This window comes from Sceloporus occidentalis, unplaced genomic scaffold (assembly GCF_023333645.1).
Source record: "Sceloporus occidentalis isolate IW3139 unplaced genomic scaffold, rSceOcc1.0.p SCAF_9, whole genome shotgun sequence".
In the NCBI taxonomy this organism is placed as follows: domain Eukaryota; kingdom Metazoa; phylum Chordata; class Lepidosauria; order Squamata; family Phrynosomatidae; genus Sceloporus; species Sceloporus occidentalis.
Window position 1 is genome coordinate 41631839 of NW_028316989.1, and position 16707 is coordinate 41648545.

Genomic DNA, 16707 nt, shown 5'->3' on the forward strand with positions numbered 1-16707 from the left:
TAACAACCTGTCCCATGGATTTTACAGCCTATTTTGCTCCTTGTTATCACACCTTTGTCATTTTCTTTGCAGGTGTAAAATGATGGTAGCAGTAGAAATTAAACCTGATGTGGAGAGACATAAACAATGGAAGGACCTACTCCCGAACCTGCCTTTGTTGATGTGGACAAGGGACTAACCTTAGCATGCTTTGTCTTCCTTTGCCTCTTCTTGATCGTCATGATTATCCGTTGTGCAAAAGTCATCATGGACCCTTACAGCGCCATCCCAACATCCACCTGGGAGGAGCAGCACCTGGATGACTGACAGGCCAAGGAGGCAGGGAAAAAGGCAGGCAACACAATGTAACAACATGGACCAACTGGAAACTTGCGTGAGACTGCACAATGCGGAGGTCCACTTCATTTGTAGTGGGCACAGAATATTCTCCTGCTTGTTTGAGATGCACAAGGCAATGGCAATTCACCTGACAACATATGGATGAGCATTTTCTGTATAGCCTCACTGTGTGATCCTCCAGCCTATTTCTATGTAGTAACCTCCAGGTTTTAATGTGGAAAAGGATTGTGGTTGTATATCAAGTAGCACAAAGGCTCTCTAATCCCTAGCACTGTCTTCCAAGCTTTTTCTAATATAATCTCTATTAAGCACCTTCTCTCTGTTTAGATCATTATTTCTAACTGAAATGAGCAATAGATGCTAGTGTATGTACACCGCAAATACCTAGGCATAGATACCAGCATATAGACTTCAGGAAATAAGGCTCAAAGGTGCTACCGTTGGCACCAGTGAGTCTGTTTTGGAATAGATTGGCAATAAAAGGCTGTCAGATTTGTTTTCTTCAAGGTTAATAAGCTATATGTTGCAAGTGTATTTTTTTAAACAACCCCATTTTAATAATAGAAGTATAAAATATGAGAGAACTCTCATTTTCCCTCTAATACTAAATCATGGGTGGCCATGCTGAAGCCAAAATAAGATTGCTAGACTTCCAGTCAAGTACCATAAAGGCACAAGATTACATCCAGTCTTGGAAGCTAAGCAGGATCAGCCATGGTTACTACTTGGATGGGAGACTGCCAACCAATACTGGGTGCTGTAGGCTATATTTCCTTTTGTAGGTTGGTAAAATGAGTACCCAGCTTGTTGGGGGCAATTGGCTTACACATTGTAAACTGCATAGAGATTGCTTAGTTCAGTATGAAGTGGTATAGAAATGTAAATGCTATTGCTATTTCAGAAGAAAGAACTGGCAAAACCATCCCTGAGTTGCCTAAGAAAACTCTAAAAAATCCATGCTGTCTCCATAAGTTGACCTGAAGGCACATAGGCACACAAGGTACAAGAAAAAGGTGTGACCACGTTCCAATGAAAGCTGAGTATGCAGAAGCATGAAAAAGAAAGCAGGGAATCTTTTGATAGCAGAAGGTGGGCGGGGGACAGGACAGTCATGTACTGGGGTGTACTGGGATATAAGAGTAGAAAGAAGAGGGGAACGGCACACCAAAAACCCTTCCCCCTTGTGTCATCGTACTATGTGGGTGGTGGTGTGAGGAGTTACTTTGCTGTTACTTGTCATCAAGTCAATTTGGACTTATGGTAATCCCTGTTGAATGAAAGACCCCCAAGTCATCAACAGCCCTGTTGAGGTTCTTCAAACTCAGGGCCATGGCTTCCATGATGGAGTCTATCCAACTGTAATGTGGTCTTCCTCTTCCTCCTACTGCCTTCCATGTTCTCATTATTGCCTTATTTAATGAGTCATGTTGTCATCTGTTGGTCATGGCTTTTTTATGTCATGAGTCCTTGCCTGTAACCTCAGCTCAGCCCATCTTTACTTGCTAAAATTTTATCTGTTATGCTGCCATTGAAGGCACGGAGGCCGAGTTGGCAGCCTCATCAGTGGCAGACAAGGGATATTGCTCCCTTCCTTCCTTCCTTCCTTCCTTCCTTCCTTCCTTCCTTCCTTCCTTCCTTCCTTCCTTCTGTGAGCTGGGAAATTTTCAACCCTAGCTGAGTAGCACACAGAGAAACAAGTAGCTCTTAAGCCTTCTAAGTACCTCACCCCGGATTCTTCTGGTTATGCTTCCACATAAGATACCCATATATTTTCCAAAGGCAACCCAAGTTGTACACATTGGAAGGCCATAGTTAATTTTACCTCTACTGGGGCAGCAACTTTGGGTGCAAGACGACGATTCTGAACTGCATGAGACCAAGTGCCTCTGCAAATTTTATTAATTTCCAGTCTTTAAGTAGTTCTGTCATGCCAGTTCTGTCAGTTAACTTATTCTCAGAGAAAGAATACCTTGCAGAATCCTTGTTGCAAATTATTATGTAATGCAATAAATGCCTGATGGAAAGTTGTTTGACATCTGTTCGGTAATTTAAAAAACCAAGCCAAACCAAAATGCACTTAACTTTTTTCTTCATGGTTTATCATCCTTGTATTAGACAGGATGGCAGTTCTCTGGGGGACTGTCCAATGTGTAAAATTTCTTCCCCACATTTGAATACAGGACACAACTAAGCTATGTATTGTGCATGTTTATTAGAGTGAGAAACATGGGAGATAATGAAGAGCAAGTCCCTTGATGCCAGCATCTTTTAAAAAGTGTTTAATATCATCTGTCAAGTGACTAAACTCCAGTCTGTGGAACAATCTAAAATCTGAGATTTTAATCTAATCCTGTGCCTGGCTGATCATCCGTACCTCAAGTATTTCCTTGATCAGGTATTTCCCTGAGTGATGTTACTTAGGCTTCTCCTTCTGACTACAATACTTAGCAAAAGTCTGACAGTCTTTGGTCATCATTATTTCTATGGCATTTAAATAATGGACCTTCCCTTCTCTCGCTTGCTTGCTTTCTCCAACCAGTTATGGATCCCGTAAGAGACACAATGGAGCAGAGTCACTACTGTTGCATATAATGATGCAGACATGCAACAATCAGCCTTTAAAATAGATAGACGGAGATGACATTGTAGAATGGGTAGGATTCTTTTCTGTGTATTAACTGAATTCTGGATCTGTTTATTATTTACAGTTGGACCTCAGTTTTTTGAGATTTAGATCCAGGATCCCACGTTCAACCCAAAATTCGTAGATGCTCAAGTCCTGTTACAGATAATGGCATTGTAATATGGTATCCCCCACATAAAATTGTAAAATCAAGGTTGGCTTTTTGGATATATATATATATATATATATAGAGAGAGAGAGAGAGAGAGAGAAAGCTATGAATGGCAAAACCCATTGACGCAGAATCTGGATGTGGAGGGCCAACTATTTTATTGACTAAATAATTATATTTCACACATTGCTTTGAACGAGTACAAGGTGGTATGCCTTGATTTTGATTTCCTTTTCCTCCTCACCCATTTGTTCTACCAATAACCTTTGGAGCGGGTCAGATCAAGAGAGAGTGACTGGTTCTAGGTCACTGAATCGGTTTGATGGCTGAATGAAGATTGTGTTTCAGAATGGTGAGCATGTGCATCTCATTTGTTTCAATGGGCATACTATGAATGATTTAAATTCAATTTTCATCTGAGCTCATGTTGGCCCATTGAACTCGGTGGAACATACAGACAAAAGGAGCTGGAGGAGATCTACATGTTTCCCAGAATCTGCAGCTCAGTGAAAAAGATGATGATGACAGCTTTGCAGGAATGCAGATGGAATGGAGAAATCTCAAAAGTCAGATCAGGAACTGGACATATGGAAAATGTGATTGGGTTTCTGTTTAGTTTTGTAGCTTTTGTGCATTTCCAGGGGTGCTCCATGTCAGGTCCTGGAGTAAAGTTGACTCCCAGGTTCACCCAGGTTGTCATCCCTTCGTTTTTACAAAGCCATGTTCTTACCCCATTGGAATTATTCTGTATAATTTGGCTCATTGCAACTTGCAAAGGATATTGGAGAGCTAGACCTTTCTATTCCAGCAAGCCTTTGGGAACAGATGGTTAAGAACAAAAGGGGTTTTATAGGGTTGAACTGTTTCAAAGTAAGTTTTAAATTATTTTAATTCTACTGTTAGTGTAATACAGGTTGGGGCACCTTTTATCTGGTATTACAAAATCAAAAATATTTCAAAATCCAAAATTGTCTACATGGGTGGCTGAGAAAATGACACCTTTGTTTTCTGATAGTTCAATGTAAACAAACTTTATTTGATATACAAAATTATTAGCCGCCTTGGTTCCCGATAAATAAATAAATAAATAAATAAATAAATAAATAAATAAATAGGGTATAAAATTACCTTCAGGTTATGTGTAGAAGGTGTATAAGGATATATATAAATATCATGATTAGACTTGAGCCCCATGTCCAAAATGTCTAAGCAAACATTTCAAAATCTGAACAAGTCCCAAATCCAAAACACTTCTAGTCCCAAGCATTTTGGATAAGGGAGACCCAACTGGTCACAATCATAATCATAATTTTTTTTATATTCTACTTTTTTTGTGGAGCGGAAGCCAGCTTTTCCAGTTTCAGATGTAAAGAATTATTTCGTTCCATTTCTATTCCAAGTGGGACCCAAGGTGGCTCACCCAAAAAAATAGCTAAACACAATGACATTTTAAAATGCAATTTAAATCATCTCATTGAAAGTGATGTAAGCCATCTACTTGGAGCTGGTGGGGAAGTGGTCAGATGGGGCAAAGCAGAATGGAATGTTCAAGGAGGTCACAGAGAATTTTGGACAAAGTGGGAGTTGGGTCAGTTGAGGCTGAGAGGAGGTTGAAGGTGGACAGACCTCAACAGACGTGAGCCACAGCATTAGTTTGGCTTCAGTCTCCATTATTCATTTGCGCAGTTCTGTTGACTTCTCTGCCTGTTTCCTATTCATGGTAAGTGCTTTCAATCCTGTCTTTCTTTATATGCAACCTACTACTGCTTTGTATAATCTACAAATGTTAAATGGGAGGGAAAGAGGAGATTGGAGGAAAATGGCTTGCAGACAATAGTTGGTGACTCCCATGTTAGTGGATTGGTGAATTTGCTCTGTCTTTTAGTCTGAATCTCTCTGTGGTTCTGAATCTATCTTGGAACTAGGATCTAGTACCGTGGACTAAAACTCAATACCCCGATATCATGGAAATTCAATGCCCCAATAACATGAAAGTCAGAGCCTGCCACAGTGTACATTAACTGTTTGTAATGTAATTTTTTTGTTTCTTTTTTGTCTGTCCTGAACTTCCTAGCTCCACTAAATGACTCTAAATTCATATAATAGGAGAGAAGGAGAAAACTGTTTCTCCTTCCACTTTCTCCACCCCATGTAGAAATTTATGCACTTTTTTCATGGTCATCCATATTTACAATTTTGCTCCTTAAAAACCCAATGGTTTTAACCTTTCACAGAATACATATGGTATATATTCAACTATAAGCTGACCTCACGTATAAGTCAAGGGCATGTTTTTGGCCCAAAATTATGGATTTTGCTATGACTCGTGGATAAATCGAGGGTAAAACTTAGGGGCATATAGCAAAGGATCTAAAGGATGTAGCAAATCAAAACAATGTCAAATTACTTACAAAATTCCACCAGACATAACTCTTTGTGCTCACACTTAAAGCTGGATGGATGAGAGAGTAGAGGAGGTCAGTGCTTCCAGGACAGATTATACTCTTGCTTTTCATCAGGGGATGGTTCCTTCTTTTAAATAAGAGTTAAGATACAGTACTTACATTGACCTGTGGATAAGTCGACTCAGGTTTTTGGGGCCATTTTTTTGACCTAAATTTCTAGACTTATACATGAGTATATACAGTATTATTTGGGAGGAGGTTCAAGACAAATCCTACCAGGAGGGTGGCTTCAATTCATTTCCCAAAGGCATAGAGGCTGGTTGGTTTTTCCAAGGCATATAGGCGGGTGCACAGTTATAAGGTGCAGGTGGCCTATACCACCCTTGTGGAGATGGTTTGTTGGCCTTTTCCAGGGCCAGAATACAATTTCCATCAAGCCTACAGGTGTCGTCTTTTCAGAATTTAAAGGGTTCATTGCAAGAATAGAGAACCAATGTGATTTGAGTGTTGGACTAGGATGCTGGGAGACTAGGGAGTTTATCAGACAAGGGAATTTGGAAGTATAATCCAATGGCAATCTGAACGCAATCATGGGGTTTAACATTATTGCGTGATAGACTACCACACACAATTTCGGGCAATGGCAAGCTATTTTCGGGCAATGGGAAGTCGAATGCAATTCGAATTCATGTAAATTCATTGAACTAGCATATTCACGTGAATGCTGTCTGGCCCCACTCTCTTTTCATTCGAAATTAAGAGAAAATCCTCCCGTGTGATAAACTCCTAGGTTTAAATCCCCATTTTGCCATGGAAACCCTGTGGGTGACTTTGGCAAATCATGCTCTCTCAGTCTCAAAGCAAGGCAATGGCAAACCTCCTCTGAAGAAATCCTCACAAGAAACCCTAGGATAGGTTCGCTTTGGGGCCACCATGAGTCGGAAAAGAATTAAAGGCACACTACAACAACATTGTAAGACTATCACAATTCTATGAACTCAGGTATTTCTCTTATGCCATGGAGCAAACAATACTTGGGAGGATAAAAAGTGGAATAGTACTTTCTGGAAGCCATTTTGCCGATCCTTCTTAGCTCTTGCAGGCTCAGGCCAATAATAGAGATTCAGGCATTGAAATGAAGAGGAGTCTGCAGAAACCGGCTGGCTCACAGAGCAAGACAGAGGCCATGTATGATGCCAAGAGGCCAGACCTCCAAGGGACGTCCCAGAACATCCCACAGTACACAGTAGATGGATTCTCGGATGCTGAACTCAGGAGGTTGGTACTAAATTCAAAGGTCCATGGAAGAGGTGCTGATTTCTTTATTTCTTTATCCCCAATTCCAGCATCTCTGTCAGGATCCAATGTACCCTTAACTCATTCTCTTAAAGAAAAATATAATAATACTAACAAAAAGGTCTCAAAGCACCTCTGTGAGATGTGATGTGATAAAACTTGATGGGATTTGCAGGTTCCCTCACAGTGTATTCCTGGCAGATGTAACACAGCCATTGTAATATCAGCTAGGAGTTGCAGTCCAACAACTTATTTATGCCAGAGTTTCCCCTATCCTGTCTTAGAACAGAAGAAGATGGATCATGAGTCAACTGATGTGTCCATCCAGCTTGACTAGCTATGGCTTCATTCTGTCCTAACCCTAGAGCCAGTGTGGTGTAATGGTCTGAGTGTTTGACTATGACACTAGAGAACAGGGTTGAATTCCCAGTTCAGCCATGAAGCCCACTGGGTGACCATGGGCAAGTCACAGTGTCTCAGCCTCAGATGATGGCAACGGCAAACCCCTCTGAAGAAGCTTGGCAAGAAAACCTCATGATAGCTTCTCCTTAGGGTCATCATAAGTCAGAAATATCTTGAAGGCATACAACAACAGCAACAACAACGTTAAGTCTCTGGGGAGACGTTAAGGGTAGAAATTGGAAAATAGCAAGATTTGAGATGCCAAAATCCTATGGTATCCTGGGATTTGCAGTTTAGAGAGGCCTTAGAATTTTATGGCTGAGGATTCAAAACATGCTTTCTTAAACTTTCAGTCTTAGGGTTCCATGAATGCATTTTTCCATGGCATTCAAACAGTATAATATAAAAAGTCCCTTGGACCCATTGCATTAAATAGGCATGATTTTGTTGGAAATCTCTGATAGCTCTTGCCCTCTTTTTGTTTGAATCCCACAGGTTTGTTAAATCCTATGTGAAGTTTGCAGTTCCCTTGGAGCGGTAAGTGTCTTTGTTTTTTTTTGGGAGATGCTGGGGATCTGGTTTCATTAGGAACTGTTGCTGATGCTACTGAACCTATTGTAGTGATTGTCACCTTTATTCCTATTCCATCTTTTCTCCAAAAGCAGGACTCTGGGCTCTCTTGCAATAAGTGATATTTACTTAGGAATTTTTTAGAGCCAGATAAGCCTAGATGGACAGGTTTTGGGTGGTAGGATTACTCAATGCCTCATCCCAGGGCGCTAAGCATCCTTGTTGTTTCCTTTCCCATCCCCAGTCTCGAGTCCATCGCCCGCGATGCGCAGCTGGTAGACAAGTCACTGGCTGATCTGAAACATTTGGGGGAGCTTCTTCACAACAGTTGTGCCTCAGCCATACAGGAATATGAAAAGCAGTTGAAAGACAACCCACCAGAAGGTAAGCAAAGGACCTGTGCTCCTTCAACCGTCTGATTGATTCAGCTTTGGAGGTCTCTGGGCCAGAGGTTTGGAGCAACTTCTTCAATACCTTTTTTAATTTCCAGGTTGGTTCCTTGAATGAGCTTTGAGGTTCCACAGTGATGTTTCTGTGGCGGCTAAATTGGAATTCTTCAAATGGCAGAAATTATGCAAAATACATACCTGTGTTTTCACAATTTACACCATCCCAGCTAAACCAGAGGTGCACAATGCCTGAGGATGCTCTTCTGTAGACCATGGAGGGTTGCAGACCCCAAACGCTCCTCTGGCCACCCTAAAATTTTGGGAAGGAAGTAAAAATGGCAAATTGTGGTCTCCAGAAACCTCTGGGGAAGGGCGGCTTCTGTTTTTATGTGGATGTAGGGCTGCACTGAGCTCAGGAGGGCTATATGGGGCTATGATTTGCCCAAACACAGCAAATGACAGCAAATTGCAAGAAGAGTGGGATTTCAAAAAACAAAACAAACCAAAACAATTGCCATCTACTTGACCACTAGGAAACCTGTTAAAAGTTTACATGCATAAAGAGAATTCTACTTCTATCAAGAGTTTCATTTACTTTTGCTGAGCTATAAATGTATTTATTTGTTACACCATTCTTAGACTGTTTTTTTAAATGTTCTTCAGACAAAGGACCAGGAAAGCCAAAAGGTGCCTTTATTAAGATCGGTGGCGTCAAGGTGAATGCCAAAGCCATTAGCCAATATGAAGAAAAGATGGAGATGCTGCAGCGGACAATTCCTACTGACCCAGAGGAGAGAGCCAAGTAAGTTTGGGAGACTTTATCCAATAGGTTCTTGGCCTTAGGAAAAGAGCTGCAATATGGAAGAGGGGAAACACCTCATCTTTCTACTCTTTGGTCAAATGTACAGGTTTTGTCTGACCTGCCAACCCAAAGCAGCCAATTTTGATGTCGAATGGGGCCTGGAGGACGACACACATTTACTTCTGGGAACTTACAAGCATGGCTATGAGAATTGGGAGCTCATCAAATCTGACTCAGAGCTCAAACTGACCAACAAGGTAGAGAAGCAGCTTCATGCACCTACAGCGGGATTTAGACACAATGGGACACAGGCCTTTGACTCTAGTGAGAACCGTGCAATGAGTTTTACAAGACAAGTCAGGTTTATTTACACATCACCTTTCCACTGGAAACTAATAATAATAAAAGAAAAACAAAAATAAACACACAAGTAGGTAACAGATACTAGGGATTATTTAAGCACAAAACCTTTCTTTTTTGGAGGTTCAGAATATCTGTATTGGATACATACATAAAAATAAACACATTTCCCTTCAAACATACTGCATCTATTTGTAGAAAGGAACACAGGATCAAACTATTTGTCTTGCTATTAACATGATTTTGAGATCATTGTGGAAACACCTTTCATTGTTTATTGTGTCATTTCCTTTATGTGACTGTTACTTCTCATTGTTGATTTTTATATGTTATATTTATTAACATAGAATGAGAGGGAGAAAAAACAAGCAATCACAGATCTTATTAAACAAAAACAACCAGTAATACCATTATGACCACATGAAATAAATATGTTACATACAACCTCTCCCAGAAAATAATGTTCACATCAGTTTCAGAATCTGGCTTCTGACCGTTCCTTACCTTGCAATGGTAGGAGATCTTTTTCAAAAACAGGTGTGGGTTTTATTTTGTTTTTGTGTATTTTCCCATCCAAAGATCTTGCCAGCTGAGACAGACAAAAAGCCACAAGGGAAGCAGCTCCAAGACCGGGTGGACTACCTGCTGGATTTGGTCCAGAAAGAGAACAAGAAAAAGGAGAGTGAGGAAGAGAAAAAAGAGGTCAGTTGTGCCTAAAACCCAACTGAGAAGCCAAGAGGTGCTGGACCAGGTCTTGTGCCTTCAAAGGAAGTGGTAGCATCGGTTTTTGTAGAATTGATCGCCTGATGTAGATGCATGGAGTGAAGAGGTGCCTAGGAAGGACCTTAGGTCACTCCATGCACCTGAGGACTGTTTATGCTACAAAGGCTGGCCATTGGAAAACAGCTGATGGGTGACATCTTGGATGTGTTCCAGGGTACAACCTCATACTGAGAAAGGTGAGAGGGGCAGGCTGACTTTGTCAGCAGCTCCGTTGGAGCCAGCCAGAAGGAGTGCTGCAAAGGCCTCCCAGCCAATCTCCTACATGGGCCAGCCAGCTGTTTGCCGATGGATATTGCTATTGCTAGTTCATTGCTTGATTTGATTTAAAAGATGTTCCTTGGCATCTTTTAGCAGAAAGAAGGAATAAGAAGGATGCCCTTTGTCTCCTTTCATCCTTCCTTTTTTCTAGGAGGATGGACAGGATAAGAGCCCTGTGAAAAAGAAGCAGAAGAAAGCAAACCAAGAAGATCAAGAGAAACAGCCTGCAATCAAGAAGAAAAAGGAGGATAAGAAGGAAGGAATAAAAACAAAGGACAAAATAGAGAAGGTAGAGTCAGCATTGCATGGCTGTTAAAGCATTAAACTGGGACACTGGAGATCAGGGTTTGATTGCCTGATCAAGCCTAAAAACTCACTGGGTGACCTTGGGCAACTCACACACTCTCAGCCTCAGAGGATGACAATTGCCAAGAAAACCCTATGACAGGTTTGCCGTAGGGTCTCCATAAGTCAAAAATGACTTGGAGAAACACAACACCACCACCAAGAACAACAACAACAACAAGGCAAGGCTGTGCCCACTTCCCCTCCTTTCTTTCAATGGTCAGATCCCCGATTTTGAAACATCCCTGATTTTGCGTTAGGACTAAGCTGCCCAATTTTCTTCTTTCACAGCCCAAAGACAGTAAGGGGAAAGCTGGAGACAAAGTGAACCCATGGCAGGGCCCTGTCCATGTTACAGCCAGAAGCAAGCCCATCCCTATGGCAGGAAAGGAGGAGGAGGAGGAAGAAGAACAGGAGGAACATTTAAACGTGGCGACTTTTGACATAGTAAGTCCCCCCCCCCCATAGCACACAGAAAGGGTATCCATAGAACTCTTCTCCAGCATCACATTTCAGATGAGCTGATTTTCTTCCTTCCTTCCCTGTCCAAAGTAATAGGCAGGTTTTAAAAAATTCCTCCCACCTTTGCTCCCACCTTTCACTTGCACAAGGCTAATGTGTAGCTTCTGCCCTCTGTTTGTTCTCTTCTTCAGTGCAAAGAGTGGATGCGGCCAGTCAAGAAGGCCCTGCATGAGTTTGAAAAACCAGGCAAAGGGCTCTCAGTGCCAGAACAGATGGAGCACACCCATCTGTTGAAGATAGGCGACCACATCCGCAAGTGCTTGAAATATTTTTCTGAAGAGGAGGACAGGGCTCTCTGGCGATGGTAAGCTTCACCTCTGTTCCTGTCAGGCCTTTTGCCATGGGATCAAGTGACCCAGAAAGAAAACCCAAGACAAGGCTACAGAAATGGAGCTTGTTTGGCTCTTGGTGGCTCCCCTTGAGGTCCAATGGACAAGGCAGATTGCAGTCTGGGCCACAGTTGAAAGGAAGGGAGCAATGATGGGTCACAGCTTCCACGTCAGGGGTTCATTCAACCTACTCTCGGTTTTATCACCCACACCTGTAAGATGCTGAGTTTGAGGGATACGGTTCAGCACCATGGGTAGTTCCCTTAAAACCTGAAATATAATCCTGATTCTACACTTCCATATGACACTGAAGCCCCTAGTAATCCCTGGATGGTGACAATGAGGGTGATACCTGCTTCTCCTTCCCACTTTGGGTAGAGAAGCTTCTGTCCTGGATGCATAGAATTCCTTCCTTATGTCTCAGAGGTATGGCCCTATAGGTGCTAGGAGCCACAAATGGGATCTACAGTAACATTTTGCAGCATGGAGTGATTCTTTTGATCATGGTACTAGCTAGTCAGATCTTATTCCAGAATAACCCATTCTACCATCATCAGTCTCTTGGCTGCTCTTATTTTCCATCTAGTATTGTTCCTATAGGGCAGTGATTCTCAAACTCTAGCCTTCTAGGTGTTTAGGACTTTGGCTCCCAGAATCCCAGACCACTAGCCAAGATGACTGAGGCTTCTGGGAGCTGAAGTCCAAAACATCTGGAAGACCAGAGTTTGGGAAGCACTGCTATAGGGGCTGAGACGGCATGAGAGTTGTTTGCCCAAGTTAAGCTGTGGGAATTTGTGGCAAACACCAGATTTGAACAAGGTGACCTGACTTCAACAGGCCACAATTTGATAGGCCAGCTCTATACCGCTAGTCATTGTAGACCAGCGATTCCCAAACTTTCATCCTCTGGATGTTTTGGACTTTAGCTCCCCAAAACCCTGACTGTGGCTCAAACTTATTGGGGATTCTGGGAGTCGAAGCTCAAAACAACTGAAGGACCAAAGTTTGGGAATTAGAGACCTAGACCAACAGAAATTAACCTGGAATTTTGTTGTCAAATGGCCGCTCAGCACTTGACAAACACAAAGGGAAATTATAATTCACTTTATTTCCCAGGAACCTGTGGGTGTTCGTATCAAAGTTTACTGAATCTCACGCGAGGAAGTTGCACAGGGATTACAAGATGGCATGCAGAAAGCGGGCCAAGGATGAGGAGGTGAGGTTGAAAATCAGGATTTTCAAGGGAGATGTGTAAACTGTCATGTGGATGCTTGTCAGTGAATGGAAACAATATGGCTTTTCTGAATAAAGAAAGAAAGTAAGAAAGAAGTTGGCAAAAAACATATCCTCTAGGAAAACATCCATTTACCCTTTGTTTTTTGTAAACACACTGCCACATAGCCTGAAAATCTCTCCCCCCACCAAATAAAAACCTATGGAAGCTGGCTATGAAACTTCACACCTTTAATTTCTCGCCTGGATACAGTGTTCCTCTTTTAGAGCTTATTTTTAAAAATAAAACATACAGTCATCCCTCCACATATGCGGATATGACTTTTCCAGATTTGATTATTCACGAATTGTATTAATATATTCTCTCTAGAAATCTCCAGGTCCTCCAGTGCAACTCTAGGGTCAACTTTAACCAAAATTTGCACTATAGGACCTAGAGATTCCGAGAGAGAACAACCTATAGGCATTTGTAGCTCCTCCATCACAATTCTATGCTCAATGCCTGCAGATGTTGACCGTAGAGTTGCACTGGAGGACCTAGAGATTCATATGGAGGTGTTCTTTCAGTTAAAAATGGGATATTTTTGTTATTTGTGGTTTTTCCACTTTTTGGCCAGCTCGCTCTTAAGTTTCTCACGGACATCTCCCTTTCCACCCTCTTTTGCTCTGAACAGGATAAGAAGAAGGAGGAGGAGTCCGAGGGAGTCAAGAAGCCAGTTCAGCCAGAGCCTTCTGGGACCAGCCAGGGTTTTGGAGTCCCTCAGATACCTCCTAGTCCTCCTCAGAAGGTCCATCAGTCTTCTTCTCCTCCTCCCCAGATGCAGGGACACCAGCGTGACAACTACAATGACCCAAACCAAAGACATTCCAATGGTGCAGGTTAGAGACCAAGAGGAAACTGACACAATATTTCTCAGCAATGGAGCCAGGCATCTCAGGAGGGGAAATTTCAAATTGAGAGAACCACAGCATAGAAGTCCCTTTTCTAAGTCCTTGCTCTGTAGGGTTGCTGGAATGAAAACTGGAGAGGGTTCCTCTTTCTTTAATGCTTATGTAGAAGAGGGTATTTTGACTGCCCTTCCCGGTGTATATGAAGAGAAGGACTTCTTCACTTACTTTCAGGCTGTTTGGGGCCTTGCATGCCGAAACACTGCCGAAATTAAGTGATTTGACACCACCTTTAATGTCCATGGCTCAATGTTACAGAATTCTGGGATTTGTAGTTTGGTGGAGCACCAGAACTCTCTGAAAGCGAAGGCTAAATATCTCGCAAAACTACAAATCCAGGATCCCTTAGCATTGTGTCATGGCTGTTAAAGTGGTGTTAAACTGCTTCATTTCTACAGTGTGGATACATGCTTTCAATGTCATTAGCAGTAAGAAATGACTGAATTTGTATGTAGCTATCCACTGATGTATAATTGTATAACTAATGTTCTGTAAGATTAAAAAAAAAAACCTCAGCACAATGGTAAAAATACATTTGCCTGTCTGCTGCATCACAGAAGCAACCTGAAAAATAGCATGGAAATTGCACATTACCTATGTGGCCTTACAAGAGATTGCCCGTACTGATGTACGCTGGCAAAATTCCCATTTCAGCTGAGGCAGAACCGCAAAGGTTGTATGCAATCCTTTTCAGGACCCCCCCCCCCCCACAACTCAACTCCTGAGTGTCTTTCAGAAGAGACTGAGACCTTTCTCTGCCCCCTTCCTTTGTTAGCAAAGAGATGCGTCTGGCAGGACCAGAAGTACAGCTACTATCGCAGTGGCAACCGAGCCTGGCGTTGCCTACGTGGTGATGAATATGAACAACCCTGGGACTATGGAGACGGCCAGCCACACAGGGAGCCTAGCCGCAGCTGGGGCAATCCATCCTGCAAGCAGCAAGCGGATCAGTCCAACAGTGACCGAGAGCACTGGGGCCACAGGGACTCTTATAACAGGTGAGCCCTTACTTTCTTCTTTGGGACCTCCAGTTTGTGTTGTCCGGCAACCAAATTTCCCTCATGTGTTGTATGTTTTTTGTGCATTCCTTCCAACACATGTTGGAAACTAGGAGGAGCCGAGGGCTCAAAGCATTAAACTTTTAATAGGAGTTGGACCTCAGCAATATGGACATTACGCATCCCATACTGCAACTGTGCATTGCCTACTGTGTGATTAGCTGACTCTTAGGTGCACTCACCATTTTTCTTATGTTGCAGAAAAGAGGTATCTTGTATAGGGCTGGCATAGCATGACTCCACTATCAGATATTTATTCTGTTCTGAGACAGAGAATGCATCGTCTTGACCAGAGAGCACCAGCCTCCTTCCAATTCCCTATTTATGGCAGGGATGGAAATGGTGCAGCCTTTCAGATGTTCCTGGACTGTAACATCCAAAGTTCATTGCCATTTCCCATGTTGACTGGGATCTCTGGAACTCAGTCAACACCTGGAACCTGATTTAGGAGAACAACCTGAACATAATTCCTAAGACTCCCAAGGGCAGAAGGTTTTCCTGGATGTCTCCTTCTGAGGTGACACCTCTCTGTGATTGTTTCTTGTTCTGTCCAGGTATGACCAGGACTCCAAGCGGAGGCCATCAGATGCATGCATGTCTCAGAAAGATCCACAGCAGGATTTTAGACAAGTATCTGACCCCAGGCCTTCCATGAGCTACCAAAGCCAAGGGCCTTTAGGCCATTACCACTCTTGCCATCCAGAGAAAGCCACCGGTGACAAGAAAATGCTCCCACCTCCTCAGTGTGAAGTCTCAGGCCCAAGAGCTCCACCTGCAAAGAAGTGCTGCCATGAACCTCTCTTTGTATACCGGTCTCCCCTAGCAGGTGTATATAAAGAGCCAAAGAGTCTTGGATATAACTGGAACTGGAAACCGAGGAGACCCACCTCTGAGTAAATTTGATCTGAAGTATTAATAGCAGTGACTGCTGGTCCATCATCAAGAAGCAGAGACTTTAAATGTGCTGCTGTGTTGGTTTATGTTTTTTTAATGGAAGGAATGTAGGAATTAGATTTAATGGGGGCATCTGGGTTTCCCCCCAATCCCATAATCCCACACTGGTTGCACACTGGGCATTGGCTTCTCTGCCCAGTTCTTTGGGCCTGTTGAGAAAAGACCAACCCAGTACTGTTTTTTGTTTCTGAAAGGCTGACTAGGACTCCTGCAAACATTTCATGTAACTTGGAGGGACAACTGCTGAGGACATGAATGGAGCAGAATGCAGGATGGCTTTGGGTGCTGCTGGAGAAAGAGAGGCCATCATAGATAGGGAGGCAGACAACAAACAGACTGCTAAAGTCAAGAGCAGACTAAACACATACTATTTGCAGTGTGTCATAAATAGGGAAGGAGTGTTGGATTGATGCCCATTTGGGATGGATTATTCATAGATTTGGGAGTGAGCAGTAGGAGGGGAAGATTTAGTGACCCATAGCTATCCTCCACATTGCAGTCCTGTCCTGTCCTTTACATTTCCCCCAGGAGCCAGAGCTGAAAGTACATTTGCTCAATAAAAACTTGGAGTTAAAGGGGAAAGACCAACTAGTCCCGTAACCTTAGCAAAGAAACAAACAGTACTTAACATTAATTTATATTTGTGACAATATTCTGCCAGTGTCCTAGTGGTTTCTGATGTAAATATGTTGTTATTTAAATATGTATTAAATTTTCAACTTTGGATTCTTATATATTAAAATGTGAGATTGACATTTTCACACATCTGTTTGCTTCCTTGCATTTTTTTTTTCTGGTTACTTGTTGTGTTTTGGCTATTTATTTATTTATTTATTGTTCAGTAAAAGGGATTTATTTCTTGTTCAGTAAAAGGGAGATGCAAACGGTGGTTATTATGAGTTCTGTCTTAGCTCTTTGC

At 42.3% G+C, this 16707-nt stretch overlaps 2 protein-coding genes across 6 annotated transcripts in view; both read left to right on the forward strand.

Annotated features, from left to right (window-relative positions):
* Positions 1-1939, forward strand: part of CTXND1 (cortexin domain containing 1) — a 47210-nt gene extending 45271 nt beyond the window's left edge. For all 5 annotated transcript variants that reach the window (XM_089538284.1, XM_089538285.1, XM_089538287.1 and 2 more), the window contains one exon: positions 73-1939. In XM_089538284.1, the coding sequence (XP_089394410.1) occupies positions 127-306 (180 nt within the window). In that variant the 5' untranslated portion in view covers positions 73-126 and the 3' untranslated portion in view covers positions 307-1939. The remainder of the gene's footprint in view (positions 1-72) is intronic.
* LOC149307389 (ATP-dependent chromatin remodeler CHD2-like) lies at positions 353-16451 on the forward strand. The gene is made up of 12 exons (XM_089538312.1): positions 353-373; positions 6633-6817; positions 7733-7774; positions 8052-8191; positions 8860-8998; positions 9105-9255; positions 9938-10060; positions 11398-11570; positions 12712-12811; positions 13503-13707; positions 14552-14774; positions 15389-16451. Exons 1-12 carry the CDS (start codon positions 353-355, stop codon positions 15729-15731), a joined length of 1845 nt encoding a protein of 614 aa, XP_089394438.1. The 3' UTR covers positions 15732-16451.
* The last annotated feature ends 256 nt before the right edge of the window (positions 16452-16707 follow it).